Source organism: Platalea leucorodia, assembly GCF_965183815.1.
Source record: "Platalea leucorodia genome assembly, chromosome: 3".
Lineage (NCBI taxonomy): Eukaryota > Metazoa > Chordata > Aves > Pelecaniformes > Threskiornithidae > Platalea > Platalea leucorodia.
The window spans coordinates 89,196,725-89,213,799 of NC_138825.1; the positions used below are offsets into that span (position 1 = coordinate 89,196,725).

The 17,075-nt window shown below is 40.0% G+C and overlaps 1 protein-coding gene across 1 annotated transcript; it reads right to left on the reverse strand.

The window, feature by feature from the left end:
• Nucleotides 1–4,758: 4,758 nt before the first annotated feature.
• On the reverse strand, nt 4,759–16,528 carry MRAP2 (melanocortin 2 receptor accessory protein 2; the record flags this gene model as incomplete). The annotated part of the gene is made up of 3 exons (XM_082305674.1): nt 4,759–5,152; nt 11,136–11,235; nt 16,402–16,528. 3 exons carry the CDS (start codon nt 16,526–16,528, stop codon nt 4,759–4,761), a joined length of 621 nt encoding a protein of 206 aa, XP_082161800.1.
• Nucleotides 16,529–17,075: the final 547 nt, after the last annotated feature.

A 17,075-nucleotide genomic window follows, 5' to 3' on the forward strand; every position in this document is an offset into this window, starting at 1 on the left:
TAAATTTCAAATCAAATTCTCTCTCTGAGCCTATCTCACTGAGCAGGGACAGCATTATTTGCCATTACTGTGAGCTGTAATATGGTTCATACTGTGTTCTTACACGTATTTATGTTGTTGTACGCCCACTGAAGCATGGTCTTTTGTTTTTAGGCATTTACCACGAAGTAGGCGCTCTACACAGTACCAGACTATCTCTGGTCTTGAATGGCTGTAGTCATGGTGCTCTTTTTGGAGAACTAAGGTTCAAGTTTTAACTTCTCTGCTAAAGTTATTAGTTCTTGACTCTCCAGCAGGGGAAAATACCCTGAAACAGAGCAAAGGCTGACAAAACAGGGCATTTGCTTTTACTGTATTCCACTGAGGAGTCCAGTGGGATCTTTCAGATGATAGTAACAGAATTATAGACTCCTCATGTTTGTTTTCCCCCTTCTTATGCCATACTCCTTCATCGTGCATTTCCAGGAGGCATTATAATGGATGGATTAAAAGAATCTTAAACACCGTTTCTTTGAATCATTGCCTTATGTTTAGCTCGACTTCATTTGTTTACAGCAAAGCAGCTGGAGTATAATAATTTGAATTGTCATGTTTGAAGCTTTTGGGAAACTAAATGAGTGCTGGGTGACTAGATTACAGAGAAGACATCTGCTTCAAGAGAGGAAAACAGGGTGTGCAGAACAACAGCTCTCATCATGGCACTTGTGGCAGAGACATAAGCAGTGTGTTCTACTTCAAGTTCTCCCAAATACATGTCAAAATTGTTCATGTAACAAACTAAAATAGGTTATCATGGATGAAGACTTTATTTGATAGTACGCAACACATTTTGAAGTCTGCCACTATATCCAGCATTTAACCTATTCTGGAAAAAAAGAAGGAAAACAGATCTGTATACTAGCACTAACAGTGCAAATCCAGTTCTGCAGGGAAGGGGGCCATGCATCAAGGGCTACCCTGACTCTTGAACAGAAAGTCCTCTGATAACTTTGAACCATAATGTTTAGCCTTTCGTACCGCTAACTACATACCTCATGTCCAAAACTAAGAAAGCACAGGCCTCTTGCTCCTGTCGGAGAGCACGTGGTTCTCTGGCTCTGTGCTGCCCTTGCTGCCTGTCGATACCTGAGGCTACCAGGTAAGTTCAGTCCAGCTCTGCAGTATCTCCAGTCGGTTTATTTAGCTTTGTCATCTTTCACTGCCAGCAGGAGAGGGCAGAGTAGAAGGGAAGAGCACACCTGAATTCTTCCTTTGCCAGTGGCTTGTGACAAGTTTTGTGGGGTTCTCTTCATCACAGAGTGGCAAAAAATGTCAGCATTAAAGTATTCAAAATGTACAGCTCAGGTGCATAAATACTAAATTGCATGACAAATATACATCATTTACTTCACCTTTTAGTCTCAGAGACCGTGTATCATGGGATTTTAGTAGAGAAGTTCATGGTTTTACCTTTCCCTTTCTTTTCTCTATGAGCAAGCATTTTCTGATTTTACATTGTAGTGGTTTTTTTGGTTTTTGTTTTTTTTTTTTTTAAAAAGGTACATAACAAAGTTGTTTACACAGAAGAACATTTCACAAATATTCACCTTTGAAAACTGGAATACATAACATGACTTAGTAAGCTCTTACAGAATACACGTTGATGCAAGCAAACATATGTAATTATCTTAGGGGAACTCTCCATGAAGTTAAATCTACCACAGGTGATGGATTTATAGCGAGTTTTGAGAAGAGGCTCTGAAGCAGATAGCCCAAGCAGTAAGAAAACTTACAATAATTCCATTTTCAAACACCATTAAATTCCAAGTACTCGAAGGATTACCCTGGTCAAAACACTTTCTATTCACTTCATAGAGAACCAACTCATGTTGGCTGGAAAAAGACAACTTTTTTTAAACATGGTACACAAAGTTGGTTATTACACCAATCCCCTTTTCCCTGAGGCAAAACATCATGTCTATCAATCAGTTCTTAAAAAGGAAAAAGAATGAACAGCGTTAAAAGAACTGCTTTTGAAGACTGCAGAAAGTTTCTGCATTTGCCTTTGACTCTGCTTTAATGCAGAGGCAGAGCAAAAATCTGCATCAGACTGTATTGCTGCCACAGTGCTGCTGAAGTCACGTGGGGGCTGGGCAGCGGGGACTGCCAGGTCTTTCTTCTGCAAAAAGCAGCATGAAGGACTTTTTAAAGATAGAAGGGAAAGAAGAACCATCAGGGAAGAACAGAAGCAGGAACCAAACGCTTAAATACCTTTACAGGATTAATACGTGCCTCAGAAGGACACTACGAATGCAATTCAAGTGCGTTGTGAGTTAAGTTGGTATTACCCCTTGATCATCTTCTGAAATAACTTTCCCCTAGGCAGTGTCGCCAGCATCCATACACATGAATACTTCTCCTTTCTCCCCAAAATAGCAGTTATGCACCCAAACAAAAGCCACAAAGATTTCAGGTAGCAGAAGAAAAGCTCAGGTTAGCCCACTGGGAAGAGCAAGCTTTTCTTTTTCTAAAACCAGACCTGCATTATTTTGAAACCTAGTTTTAAATGCTTTAAAATTAAGGTCCATTTCTCGATTGCAGAGGAGAAGGATTCTACACAGCTTTCCCCCTCATTTAAGCAGCATTTCTGTTTTCAAGCATGGCAAAGGAAAAAAATAAAAAATAGATCAAACATCACTGAAGGCTGCTCACTCATCCAGAAATAGGCTATAAAGGCCACATTTAGAAGTCCCAGAGCTTGTTAGCAAGAACAATATTGAGCTTCAGTTCAGACAAAGCTTAACCATCAGATAGCTAACAATTGTTTGAGGTGCCTCAGCAGGAAGCAGTTGCCACATTCAGAAGGCAGATTTCCCAAATTTCTTAATTTGGGAAGAGAAAAGCAAAGTCCAGACCTACAGCCTTCATACTTGCGGTTAAGTACTTACTGTTAAAGGAGGCCTTTTCTGCACCTGAAGCAGCACACTGGAGCTATGCTCATTTAGAACGGCATTCACTTCAGTCTTCTCTTGGGAACTATTTTCAACAATATCTGCTAGTTTTAAACAGTCTCTGCTTTAAGTATAACCCCATTATTTTAAACACTAGGAAGTAGTGCAAGAACTACATTTGAAAACAGGAAATTTAGGTATAAGTGGTTTATAATAAGAGCACAGGAGATAGATAAAAACAAAAGAGGCTTCCCCCACTCTTTGTATTCTTTAAATGCACAAGCCATTCACTATTTTTTCTATTTGCCAGGGGAAGGAAGAAGGAATTAATCAATATTTAAGTGTCTGAAGGATGCATCAGCAGGCCATTGCTACATTTTCACTATGACACAAACATGTTGTATACAAAGCAGGCTAGTTTCAAGCAAACCCAGTTAGGCACAGTATCTTGAATCCACTAGTTTCATTTTAGTTAAGAACCTCCTGCAGAGCACTCTTACTCCAAATCCAGCAAAGGATCTGAACCCAGTTCCTCTGCATCCTACGTGCTTGCTCTAAAACCACTTGCCCATTAGTTACCATCTTTTGAAGAAAGCTGAAACGTAATTTAAGTACTGGCTAACGTTCAGAATCTTATTCTTTCTCTAAAAAATAAACTTAAAGGTTGAAATTACACCTATTCAGTTCCTTAACAAACCCTTCCCTGGGAGAACAGCTGTGGTTGCAACACTATCCCAACTGAGTACAAAAAGAAGATGGAGGAAGTGCAGCTCAGCCATGCTTTTGGAGCTGGTCCTCTCAACAACTCAAAGCCTGCTAGCCCTTCACTGGCCCACTGGTCAAAAAAAGAGCCATTTAGAGAGTCAAAAAGCATGAACCTTCGTTCAGCCTGTAAGCAAAGCGTAACACCAGCTTAACATGCCACCATCATTTTCATATAGTAACTCTGTTGGCAAAAGAAGAATAGCTTTTATCTGATTTCCTGTGATTTAGCTACTGAATCCTGCACTTACCAAACTGGAAGTTTGCATCAGCAATTAAAAAAACAGAGACAAAAAAAAAAAAAACCACACACACCAGCAAACAACCCTCAAATTACTGTTTGTGTGTAGAACACTAATTCCAGGTCATCACTGGGCAGCTGTCAGAATGTCACTCTGAAGTACTATAATTACAGACACCAATTTGCTTTTACTCAGCAGCAGATGGTGGTAGCATTTTGTAAACCTTGTAACCAAACAATTTAATATGCAAGGTATTCCCTCTGGAAGCTTTGTAAATTGGGTTTAACCTGTACCAAAAAGCAGTTAGGAATCAGAAATTGAACTTAACGCCAAGCAGATATCCATTGTGCCACTCAGTTTCACGTGTCCTTTTTGGGAGCGGCAGAAGCTGCAGAACCTCCCGAGGGGCTGCCTGTTTATTCCTTGCTTCAGTCTTAATTCGAGGTTTACACTTTTCTTGGCCAAGGAGTTTTCTTACACCTCCCAATGCCAGGCTCCAGCCTTCACAGTCCCTGCAAATTATTACGGTATCCTTCAGAAGCTGGACATAAGCAGTCATTTAAAAACAAACAACAAAACAAACAAACAAAAAAAAACATTAGGAAGCAAAAATAATGCTGGGCAAAAGGTTTAGACCACAGAAGGCATCAGAATAAAGTATTCAGTGTTTTACTTCTTGTCTAAACAGTTCTGTCAGCACAGCCAGTCTTACATACAATAACAAGCATAGGTCTGAAATACCTTCTCTATCAAAATACCAGAAGGCCAAGAAAGGCTTCAAACTGGACAATAATGGGAATGTTTACCTTAAAGTAAAAGACTTTTCAGTCAAGGATCCGATGGGAAGATTGCATGACCGATTTGCTTTCTAAAATGATTGGTGGCTCTGAGATGAGGAGATCATCCTCACCTAGTGAAGAGTTCTGCTCAGTGTTCACAAAGTTAGGAATGTTAAATTTTGTAAGACAATTTAGGTCCTCCTCAAACATTCCACTGCTCCTGGGAACTTCCTGGAAGTGGATATTACTCTCCCGACCTGGACCTTTCCGACTTTGTTTTGCTTTGTCCAAATGTTCCACCTCATTAATACTGAAATGGAAAAGTGACCGGGATTCTTCAGCTATTTGACGAGAAAAGACCCTCTCTGATTCTAGAGGTCTTCCAAAATCTGCCACAAAGCTATTCATGCGAAATCTTTTTTCAGAAGGTTCTGCATTGCTAAGGAGGAAAAAGAAAAATACAGTAAGCGAGAAAGTAGAACTATTAAGAGTTCTTAACACCAAATTTGGTTCCAGCAACCATTATGATCAGGAAGAAAGGAAACCCTACAGTTTATCAACAACAGACTTTAAAAGCCAGCACTATTATTTTCTGCTGAAGCTATTTTAAGTCTTGATTTGTTGTGATAATTTTCCATGGGAATAAGTTATCAATGCCAGCACTCTTCAACAGCACTTCTAGTCAATATACTTTAATAATCAGCTCACTGAATGAGCTCAGAAATACTCTTCAGTATTTCCTCTTGACATCAAGTAGTATCAAGTAGGAACAAGTTTTTTAAAATGGCTTATAGAACACTTTGAGAAAAATCTTTGATAGAGAATATCTTTCCGAGATACAGGCAGCACTGCTGTTACTAAAGGCATAATTTGAGTGGTTGGTTGTCCAGACATCAAACCATCTTTTCCACCGACTTCAGTCAATGACATTCAGATTTCCAAATCAGGAGAGCTGGAACTAAAGACTGCTATAAAGACTGGCAGTCTTAATTCAGACAGCCCAGGAAGGACATCTTAACGTCTGTCTTGGGAGTTTTCCAGAAGTGTTAGCTCAAACCAGCTCCAATCTGCATAGACATGCATGGCATGGAGCCATGAACAGCTGAGAGTGAGAAAAGCTCAAGCGAGATGGAAGTTTTACAGATACATTCTTTGTCAGGCTGAATTTATATGCTATCATCACAAAATGCAAGTTATTTGCATCTGAAAGGCAGCAGAGGCATTCAGAGGGTGAGTAGCAAAAAATCTAAACATTCTCACAATATAAGTTTTGTTAAGTAAGAATTAATAAATCATACTTTTTACATGTGAACATGTAGCATGTAACACTGGAGCCAGATAGTTGGACCCCTAAGGGTGCACACAGCACTTAGAGATTTTCAGAGAAACATGGTACTTTAAGTACCTCCAGCCTGCAGCAGGAGGTAAGTGCCTACATGCTTCTGAAAGCCTCTGAAGGCACCTTCAGAAATCTGCCCCTAAAACCTTCCAGTTCAAAGGATACCTGCCATTAGTCTTTCAGTTAACTTAAAGATCCTTGCTTCTCAAATGCTAATTTACTTCCATTACATGATACAAGAACTGTCCTAATCAGTTACACTAGCCTTCAAAGCAGTCCTATAGTTTATCAAAACTATATTGGCTTATTCTGCATTTCGAAGTGAAGCATGTAGAAGCATAACGTTTAAATTGATGCAAGACAGACCAGTAACTAAGTAATCATCTACTGTATACACACCAAGAGGCAAACGGACTGGAATAATACTGTGGTAGCCTTCAAACTGACATTTATGATTTATAATACAACAGAGATCACCACTCTGAATTTAAGTTGCATATAGTTTTCCAAGTCTGTCACCAAGAGTTTCTATGTAGTATTGTGGCACAGACAGTGGAGGTGGCAAATCGGCACAGAAAGACCGACAAGCATTATAAGCCTCGGAAGAAATAACTTTGGAAGAAAGCTTAACATGCCTCCATTAGAGAAGTAAAACCAGTTCATCGGTGTGGAAAGTGCTTTATAATCCAGTCAGCTATGAAAGAGCAAAGGCTGACTGTAGAGAGGGGCTCACAAAACTGGCAATGGCAACCTACTCTAAATGGAAGAATAGAGGATGCAAAGAAACTTTATAATGAACCAGGATGTTGCGGACATATGACAGAGAACAATCCTGTGCTAATGTGTTACCGCAAACCAGTCCAAAAAACCTTCTAACGCCAATTTGGCATTTAGAAAGTAGGCGTTCTTTATTGCAGCGCTGGATGCACGGGGGATATCTCCGCCTAACATGCATAGCGTCATACAAAACTACAGCATATTTATCAGGTTACATGATTAGTATAAACCTGCCTAAATTTACACTTACTGGTTAGTGACTAACATTGCATACACTATTGGTTTACTGTATTTAAATTAGCCTCACTTGCTATGTAAATTAGCATGCATGCTCCTTTCAGGTGTGGGGGGGCAAATCTTTTTGGTCCTGCATTGAGTCGGTGGTCGCGATCTCCCCTTGCCGCATTTACCTTTCAACCTTTTACCCAGTTCCTGCAGTTTTATCAAACGTCATGGTTCTCTAGCCACTGTCCAATCTTTGGTGCCAAGATGTTCCCTTTTATCGGTCTGTTAGCTCTTCTTCAAGGCTAGAGCTGTTAGCTTTCCACAGTTTGTTACTTATACACACACTTTCATGTCTTTTAGCTCCCTCCCAAATTCCTTTCCCAAGGCACAAGTGGCTAGTAGTTTTGCTGACTGGAAAATTACTGTTTCTGTTTAGCTTTAGAAACTATTTACAACAGCATGTCGGTTTGCGTGGTACGCCCTGTGTACTCATGCACCATGCGTACGCTATGTGTGGGTGCACGCAGTGTCTGTGAGCACTTCATGATACCCTAGCTAGGGTATCAAATGAGGAGAGAACACATGATCTAAAATGCAGTCGTATTTTCAGATTCTGAGATTCCCAACACCACTATCCTCCTGTATTTTGGGAAGGAATTTTTTTAAACTAGACCAGAAACTTGCATATTCTTGTTCATTACAGTATGCAAGTGTGCCTCAGTGTGTATCTTTTCAGAGCACTCAAAATAAGAAGTCCCAGTTTTTGTGTGGAAGGGAGCACAGCCACGTGGACAATCAAATCCCTTTTGCAATATTTGGGCCAACGGGACTCTCAGAGTCCCAGAAGCTGCCAACAAGAGATCAGGAAGGTGAACGTCAGACACCTTGAGCATCACACATCCTGAAAACCACGCAAAACAAGCAGTTCCCAATGAACTAACCCAAGCTCCCTTTTCTGGGAATCTTCCAGCCTACGATGCTGGGTTCTAGTCTGCTGGATTCAGTGTTCAGTTCTGGACTCTGCCCACTGGACTTTAGTGCACTGTCAGGGTACAGACCATTTTGCCCAGTATACCCTTCTACCAGAGGCATACTGGTTTGGGACTGACACTTGACATTCCTCTCTAGCTTAAACACCCGTTCTCTCAACACTCCCTGAACTGACCTGAGGTACTTGGCAAACCATGGAAAGGAATAAGTACCCAATCCTCCAAAATAACAGGGTTCGGCATCCTAAAGGGAACTTGGGGCATCTAAACAGATCCTTAATACCGATCCAGAAGCGCTACCATGAACCTGAGAAATCTTCCTGAATATGTTTTCAGCAAACACATGTATGTATCTGTAGAAGTTTTTGTTTCAGTGGATCTGCATTTCTGAGTGGATTTCACGCCAGAATCCTTAACCAAAACCAACTGATTTCTTAAAAAAAAAAAACATCAGTCATTTCACCTTTACTGCAACTAATTGTACAACCTGCCTCAATAGCTGCACAAAGCTTTGAGATTACATCAGCCAAGATTTTGTACAGATACGTTACATGAACACGTGCATTTGCTGCACAAATGTGTTTTTAAGGACATTTTTAAATGCAGAAACAAACATAGTGTACTATCTTTTCCCAAGCGATGAATGAGAGTACTTTTCAGGCAGAAATTCAGAAAGACTGTCAACGCAATTTTTTGTCGCACAAGCTAATGTTCTACACATACTAATATGCAAAGAAACAAGAGAAGTGCAACAGGCATCATTTTCATAACTAAATTTCTACCTCTCCCCATCCATATCCTGACCCTTTTCTTCTGGTCTGAGAATGTACCCAACGCTGAACATCTTGTACAATTTTGAAAAGTACATGCTATCATACCCCTTTATACTGAGCCAAGAAAAGCATGCTACTAGAAAAATCAGAGCATTCTACTTTGGATCCATCCATCTGAACCCAGTTACACTTATCTCTCACATTAATGGTACTTTAAAGAACAGCCAAATTGACTTACTGAAGTCAGAGACATGTCCATCAATCAGGCTGGCTTTCTCCCAAGACCCAGGAATCCCATTAACATCTATTTCTAAAGGAGGGCTGCAAGACAGCCCAGTAATGAAACAATGAGTCATGAAGAACCCAGTCAGATATAAAGACAGAAGATGCAGGCAAATTAAAACCACAGTCTGCACTGGTTTTTACAGGTAGGTATTTATGTTCTCCAGTTTTTATATATGTGTATAAAAAAAAAAAAAACAGGAAACAACAGTATTCACTGCCTTTAGCATATTCCTGGATGTTCTATTTCTAGTACCGTACACAGAGGGTTACCAAGTCTCAAAAAAAATAGTGCTCAAATTTTTTAAAGGTGCCAACTCAGCACACATAATAAGTGGGCAAGCATTCAAGCATACAGCTCGCAAAGCTGCATGGAAGTTTAAAACAAATACACAAAGGAAATGACTGGGCTCTCTTCAGCAACTGAAGAGAAATCATATTAAGATTTAGGCTGGAAGGGACCTCTGGAGGTCTCCAGCCCAACGCCCTGACGAAGGCAAGGCCAACTCTGAACTCAGATCAGGTTATCTGAATGTAGAGTTGACCAAAGATGGAGGTTTCACAAACTGTGAAACAGGCAGCCTGTTCCAAGAAAATTGATGAAGAAAGCAGGAACACAGTGGGAGATATCAAGCAGCCCTCTGCTACCTGAAAGTACATTTTTACAAGTGTACAAACTTTTGACAAATATCCATATTAAATTCTCTTTGTTGTATATTTGACTTCTTCGCTTCTTCCCCTCTCATATTATTCACGTGGGATACAGACTCAGATGCTCAGCTAAGAAAGAAGATCTCCAGGGAAAATAAGCAGCACACCAACACTTACAAGGACTTTAAAAATATATTTGGGAGCAGGGTCTGGCTACTTTATAACAATCTTTAAGGGAGGCAAAAAAAACAGCCATGAAATTCAGCAAGTCACTTCTGGGAAGCTGAATTCTTCTGCCTCTATTTCCTTCTCACAGAAGCAAAAATTTAGGAGCACAGAAGAGGCTCACAATAAACATGTCCTCCCTAATAGGGCTCTGCCTCTAGAGATGTGCTATTACATGAAGTTTCTGAGCCAGTCTACATATGACTAAATAGCAAAGGGCCTTCAGCAGGCAGAGATAGGCAGGCTGCTTTAGGAAGTCATAAGCACTAACGATTGCCTTTCACAATCAGCTTATCATTACTACCTGCCTGCAAGCAATCTCACTCTCCAGAGAGCCTTTTTATTTCTACTTTATGGCATGCAAGCCTGAGAGATGTGGGTTCAAACTTTCTCAGAGGAAAGGACGCTGACAACTTGTGTGCTGTGCAAATGCAGATAAATGACTGAGGCAAGGCATGGTCTGCACATACTTATCAGCTGGAAAAAGCAAGAAAAAGAGATTTCTTTGTGACTCTCAGGGGATCCTGGTGTTAAACACGTGTGGGCTGATCTGTACTTCAGCATCTACTGGAATTTCTCAGCAAAAACTAAGACACTCTGGCACTAGGGGAGCTATACGGTTAAGGGAAGATTTTGTAAATACTACCAATATCTACCTTTTGGACTTGAACACACAAACATGTGGAAACCCTCCAGACTTCAAACTTCCTCAATTTAACACCTGCACTGCATTTTATTTGTATATACTCTGTCAATATGCACATTGCTCTGTTCCACTCCATCATAACGTGAGCCTACCTAGAATGACCCCATTTATTTGCAGAACAGTAATCTAAAGCCACCTTTGGCAGCCTACCCACCAACTCCATTTTAGCATGAAAATGCATACATGCAGCTATTCCCTTCTTACGGCATGCCAACTGACTATTTGCTAAATAGGGAATGCATTAATAACAATTCTGCAGAACTGCTCTCCTAGAAGTGCTTGGAACAAAGATTATTTGAAACAATGACAGACAGCACCCTTTCACAAGAACAGAGAGGAACAAGGTGGTGCTAAGTCAGTGCAACATCAGTGCTGTCGCTGCTTGTGTGGGTGCTGCAAAAGAACAGACACACCATTCAGCAGGCTGGATTTGTTATTCCAGTTTTCAGACTCACTCTTGATGTGGTGTTCCTGTCTTCGTCAGCAGGGTCAGGACAAAAAACATGAAGATGACAAAAACTGCAAGACCAACCCAAAATCCAATCACAATGGAATCTGGTGAAAAAGAGAAAACAAGATGATCAGTATTTCACCTGCACTTGCAGAAAGTTCCCTTCCACATGCAGCATGACTGCAAAACCCAAAAGACTTTGCATCTTATTCCTGGATGGCAAAGAAGGAGGACAATCAGATTTATCTTTATCTATTTTTAAACAGAAAGTCGCCTCTGAAGCTCTCGTCTCTAGCCTGAATTTTACTGATGTCTGGACAAACCAAAAACAAGCTGAAAGAGGGAAGACACTGAATTCTCTTGGTTAGTAAAAGAGGAGCAGCTCCCTTTGTGATGCCTGGCCCATGTCCAAGCATTACTTTGGAAACAACTTCAGTGCTAGAACTCAGGAGAGAGGATTATTTGATTTTCATCAAAAACCTCTATCGCTGTAGAACTGAACTCCTGCTATTTTAAATTATTTAAAATGTACCTACTGTTCTCATTTATAGCAAATGGGCCTGTAGATAAATTGTCAGTCCTACTTAAAATAAATCTATGCCCATTTACAACACCAGAAAACAAGGAATCAGCTATCCTGCCTGTTGCTTAACTGCAACAGTTCATCACACTCCCACTGTGAAATATCTTCCACATTAAAAGGCAGATCTGGAAACTGGAAACCAATTCAAACCATTTGCTCTTTCTCTGCAAAGTCAAAGTGCCTGCTGCAACTTGAGATCTTCTCCCTGTGAAAATACTTTATCATAACCAAGTCACTCCTCAATCCCTTTTTCTGGTAAGCTACGGAGGTTAAGTTTCAAGTCTGTCACTGCAAGGTTTATTCCATCTCTCCTCTACCACATCCCCCCCCCCCCCCAACACCCTTTGTAAAATAACTGGAGGGTGGTTCGAGTATAGATTTCCATGATGGCGGGGGGAGTTCGTAATATTCCTTTTTGCTTAAAGCACACTGGTGTAAGTTTATTTCTGTAATTCCATGCATTATGAGCCCTAAATTATTTTCAGTATCATTCTATAAGTATAGCCTGTATTCAGTGGTTCAAGATGCATCTTGTGTTTGGCCTTACTAATACACAATAGCTCATGATTATCTACCATCCTACCGACTTTTCAGTACCTGAAAATTTAATCTAAAAAGAAATACTCGCATTAAAAAAAATCACCACTTAACCATTTACAGCTATTATTACCTACCAATTAGTCAGACATACTTCAATGATATGCAGCTGCATTGATAACCAGAATGTAAAGTCTGATCAAGTAAGACATCTTAAAAATATGCACACAGATTATATTGATCAAGCTGCAAAACTTAACTCATCAACTAAGGAAAAAACTAAAGAAAAAAATAAATCAAGATTCTGATAAACTGCTACTCCCCACAAAAATCACACCTGACAGCATTGTGTGCTCCTGTAATTCATGAATAACAAGCCTGTCTTGTGGTTTGTTTGGTGTTTCCACCCCCAACAGAATTCCTAAATTTACTGAACATAAGGCTACATCTTCCTTGCTTTATTGTGACTCCTGACACACTTCCAACCCTCTGCTTTATCAATTACATTCTTTGGATTTGGTTAAAATTAAAGCAGGTGGCCTGAGTTCTCTTCAGTATTTCATTTAGGTCTCACTCATTTAAGTGCAAATTATCCAAACCTACTAACTTCTAAACATTTATTCAAAATAAACAGTATATAACACAACATTCATTCAAAAAATATGGTATGTAGGACAACATTTATAATACTGTCCCAAGCTACAAATAGATTGGGAAAGTATCCTATGACTTTCCCAAGTTACAATATCAGCCTTCCTTTCCTTCCTAACACAGACTCATAACATCCTGGCAGCAGTTCTGATCATTCCTACCTATTTGACCTCTCTCTAATGTTACTGAGGTTTCTTCTGATCCAAAGGCACAAAAAAGGATTTTGTTTGTATCTCTGCCACTCACAGATATTTCCTGGCTATCTTTGTCTACTTACTTTCTAAATTTTAATTTACAAAGCATCTGGTGCCTGCTTTTCTGGATTTTTCTGATTTCTAGTTCCTGCCTTCACTTCTCCTCAGGCAGAACATACTTTTTGATTGTAAAACAGGTGATTTTTTTTTTTTTTTGCAGTCATATATTTGAAAAGTCACTGTGACATCTGAACACCTCATCTTCTCCCCATCTGCCCTTTTTTTTTTTAATAAATGTATTTTTTTGTATTATATTGTTTTGTGAGTATTTTTTCTTCACAGGTCACTTTGCATAAATTTTTCTCTGCTTTCAGAAAACAGGCTTCTGAATTCCTTTGTACATGCATTAAATTATTAGGAACCTCCACTTGCCTACAATTAATTAAATCAACATTAATCCAAAAGTGGCCTCCAACTTGTGGAATTCATCTTGCCGTATGGTTCTAAACAGTGCCCTCTCATGTTGGGTAAAATACCTTGTGTATCAAAAATAAATTTAAAAAAAAAAAAATCACATACCTCTAATTTTAAGAAGGGCCAGTGATGTTTTACAGCTGGCCAACTGCCAGCCTGCATCACTGAAACCGGCATCCACTCCCTGTTAAGTTCTCCAAAGTAAGTTACAGGTATTCATTAACACTCCTTCTCCACTTTTGCTGTTTTATTCTCTCTTAGACTCTTTTCTGGCCTTTGGTAGCGTTCACATTCATATATCCAACAGCATTCAAAGACCATCCCACCATAAAGGTGCTTCCTGCTCTCACAGCAGTGCAGTAAAAGTGCCCTACTCAGCCACTTCTAATTTTCAGTACTCGGACTGGATGAGCTGATGTTCCCTAAATGGAGTGGTACCACTGACATTTTCTCCCTGCACCACACACCTCCCCACCAACTGGCCAGGCCGTTTATCCCCTTGGCTTCGTTACAGCTCACAGTACAACCGTACAATATACTTATGAGCCAACAGCACCATTTTAACTTTACACTGTAAGCCAGATCACTGAAGCAGCCTCTCTCATTGCTTTCACCTCAGTTTATATTACTGATTTGAATTCCACCATTACTAAAAGTTACAATAGCACACCTGAAGGAGACAGTATTTCCAAGTGGTAATATGTCTACAAAGCCTCAACCCCACCATTTGTGACACCGCCTCTACAAAATTTATCTTTGTTAGCAGAAGCTGAAACTAAGCCTACTTGTAGCTGTGCCAAAGGCTATGAGAGTTAAGATTTCTTAAATGGCCACAAAAAAAAAAAAGCCAATAAATCAAAAAATGAGCATTTGCAAATATTCAAAGTCTCCCTCCTAATACAACCCCAGTGTAATCTCTCCTCCTTCCTCCTCAGGTTAGGATTTCAGTGAAGTTATATGTCTGACCACATTGCCTGCACATTCCTCAACAGTCTCAACACAGCTGGAAATAGCTAGAACAAGAAACATACCAAGAACATACCATGTCAAGAAATATCATGCCATACACAACATAGACATAGACTGTTCCTTTACTAGGTTAAACCTAGCCCTCTGAGAATGCATGCTGTAACACCAGAGTAAACAGAACAAACTCCAATCTATCAGTTAAAAAAAAAAAAAAAAACAAAACAAACAAAAAAAACCCAAATCAAACCCCAACCAGAAGGGACTTCTTAGGTCACTGATTCAATACTGCTATTAATCTCTTTCTTTCATCAGTACATGAAGCTCCCCCTGAAAAGCAGCTTCTTCTGTCCCATTCTCTTATTAAAGTTGTCCAGAACCCTCCCGCTCTACAAACAGCACAGCCAGACAGCAAGGCTGAGCTGCCACACTTAGCATGGCAATCACTTCAATAGCAATCCAAGATCCATTTTGCCACTATACCTTCTGCAATCCAGAGGTAACTATCACTTATATTTTTTTCTCCTGTCACACTCTTCGGCACACCAAGCTAAAAAGAAGGCATGTACATAACACTGCAGCTAATCTTAGTAATCAGTAATCTTTGTCATCAGGTTTGGCCTCTGATTAAGTGGAAGAATGGAATATATATCAGAAACATGATAAAAGCTAACCTATATTTTTCAAGTACCTACCATTTGTAAAAATACAATCAGTAATCAGCAGACTTTGGAAAAAAGCAAAAAGGTGAAGTACAATTCAGGCTAAAAAGCAACTTCTGCTCTAGTTCTTTTAAAAGTTATTAAGAGTTTCTTCTGACCCTTACAGAGTCTCCCCAAAACCTTCTGACGGTGCACAGCCAAGGGAGATCAGCCTTTCTGGGCTACTGATTGCCACTGCAAGCACTCCTCTTCCCCAGCCTGAATCCTCATCACGATGAATGAGGCAGAAAGTATGTATTCCACCCTGGGCCAGTGCTCCAGCACTGGATGGAGACCCTTCCCCAAGACTTTCAAGACTGGTACTCAAACCCTCTCACAGTATATCCAGCTCAAAAACAAAGAAACAAAATGATTTGTTTCTCTTTGCTAAAGTGCTTGCAAGACACCTCCAGCAATTCTGAGTTAGTCTCTGTTACTTTTTTTTTAACCCACACCCATCTCCCCCCCCCCCCCCCCAAAAAAAAAAAAGATTTCATAAAAGTCAAAGCCATGGCCTTGACTTTAGATAAATGTTGGTCCAGCTGTACTAGCTTGTCCTAGCTAAATTTCCTCTCAATTCCTACCCAGTTTTTGCCTCTCTGGTCCCTGTCCTCCACTTGTTACTTCTACTGTAAAACAGCTCCAGTATTAGTAGAATGCTGAATTTAGCACACTCCTCCTATGAAGCCTCAATGACAAAAAGTTTCTTCAGAAAGAGAAATTTGTTCTTTTGTTTTAAATCTTTTATAGCCTCAAATTTATTTTCTATGAAGAAAAACAAAAGCAGTAAGGCTGCCCACCACTGCCCTTTCAGCATTAACAGCAACAAGAACAGAGCAAAACGCATCATACCAAGTAGTCACCAGAAGCAGCTGTATTTGCTGTTACAAACTGTTCCTGATCCTCTGATATTCCTCAGTATTGACAAATTTCTACCACAGGCAAGAAATCCATGGTTCTCATGCACAAGAAAAGCAGCCAATGAAAAGACATAGAATCATAAACAATTATAATAATCTAATAAACAGAGTAATAACTAATTGCTGAGAATCCAAAAAATTAGGAGAAGAGATATTTTTGTACTATAACCAGTTACAAATGAAGAGTAGGAACATTCAGATGGGCAAGCTCAGCTGCAATAAAGTGTATCTCTGCTGAACTTACATTTATGAGCCTTCAGGCCTTCAAAAGACACTGGTCCATACTCATAGTACTCGTACTCCCAGGTGTAATCAGAGTTAGACAAGGCCTGCTGGGAGGTTCTGTTAGAAATCAGCCTCAGGGCAGACATCTTGCACCTCAATAAATATATACCTGTGGATACGAAATGCGTTAATAGAGTCTACATACTTCTAGTGCATCTTTTGATTTTATACAGAATCCTTTCTTATTTATGGGATCTCTTCCTCACCACTGTTCCCAAGAAGAGCCACTCGTGCTCACAAAGGCTCTCTCTCACCTGTTCCTTTAAAATCCAGTATCACTGCCCCATCAGACAAGGCCATCACATTCCCTCCCATTCCTTCCCCAGTCTTTGCTGGCCAGCCACTGGTCAACACAAGAGCTTCTCTTCAGGGGAAAGAAGAGAATCTATGTTCACTTCCACACAGATGCCTGTCAGTCTACACAGGTATCAAACCCAGGCTCCTCAGATTGAATACAGCTTTTATAGGTCAAAAATAGTAAATACCAAAGCCCACCAGCCTCAGCAGCTTAGGGTGAATGCTGCCATGAAAATCTGGATGGAGAAACAGCTCAAAGGGTTATATCATCCATATTTGTATGGATGGTAACCAGCTGGCAGCTGGTTACCAGCAGTACCCCTCAGGCTGATACTG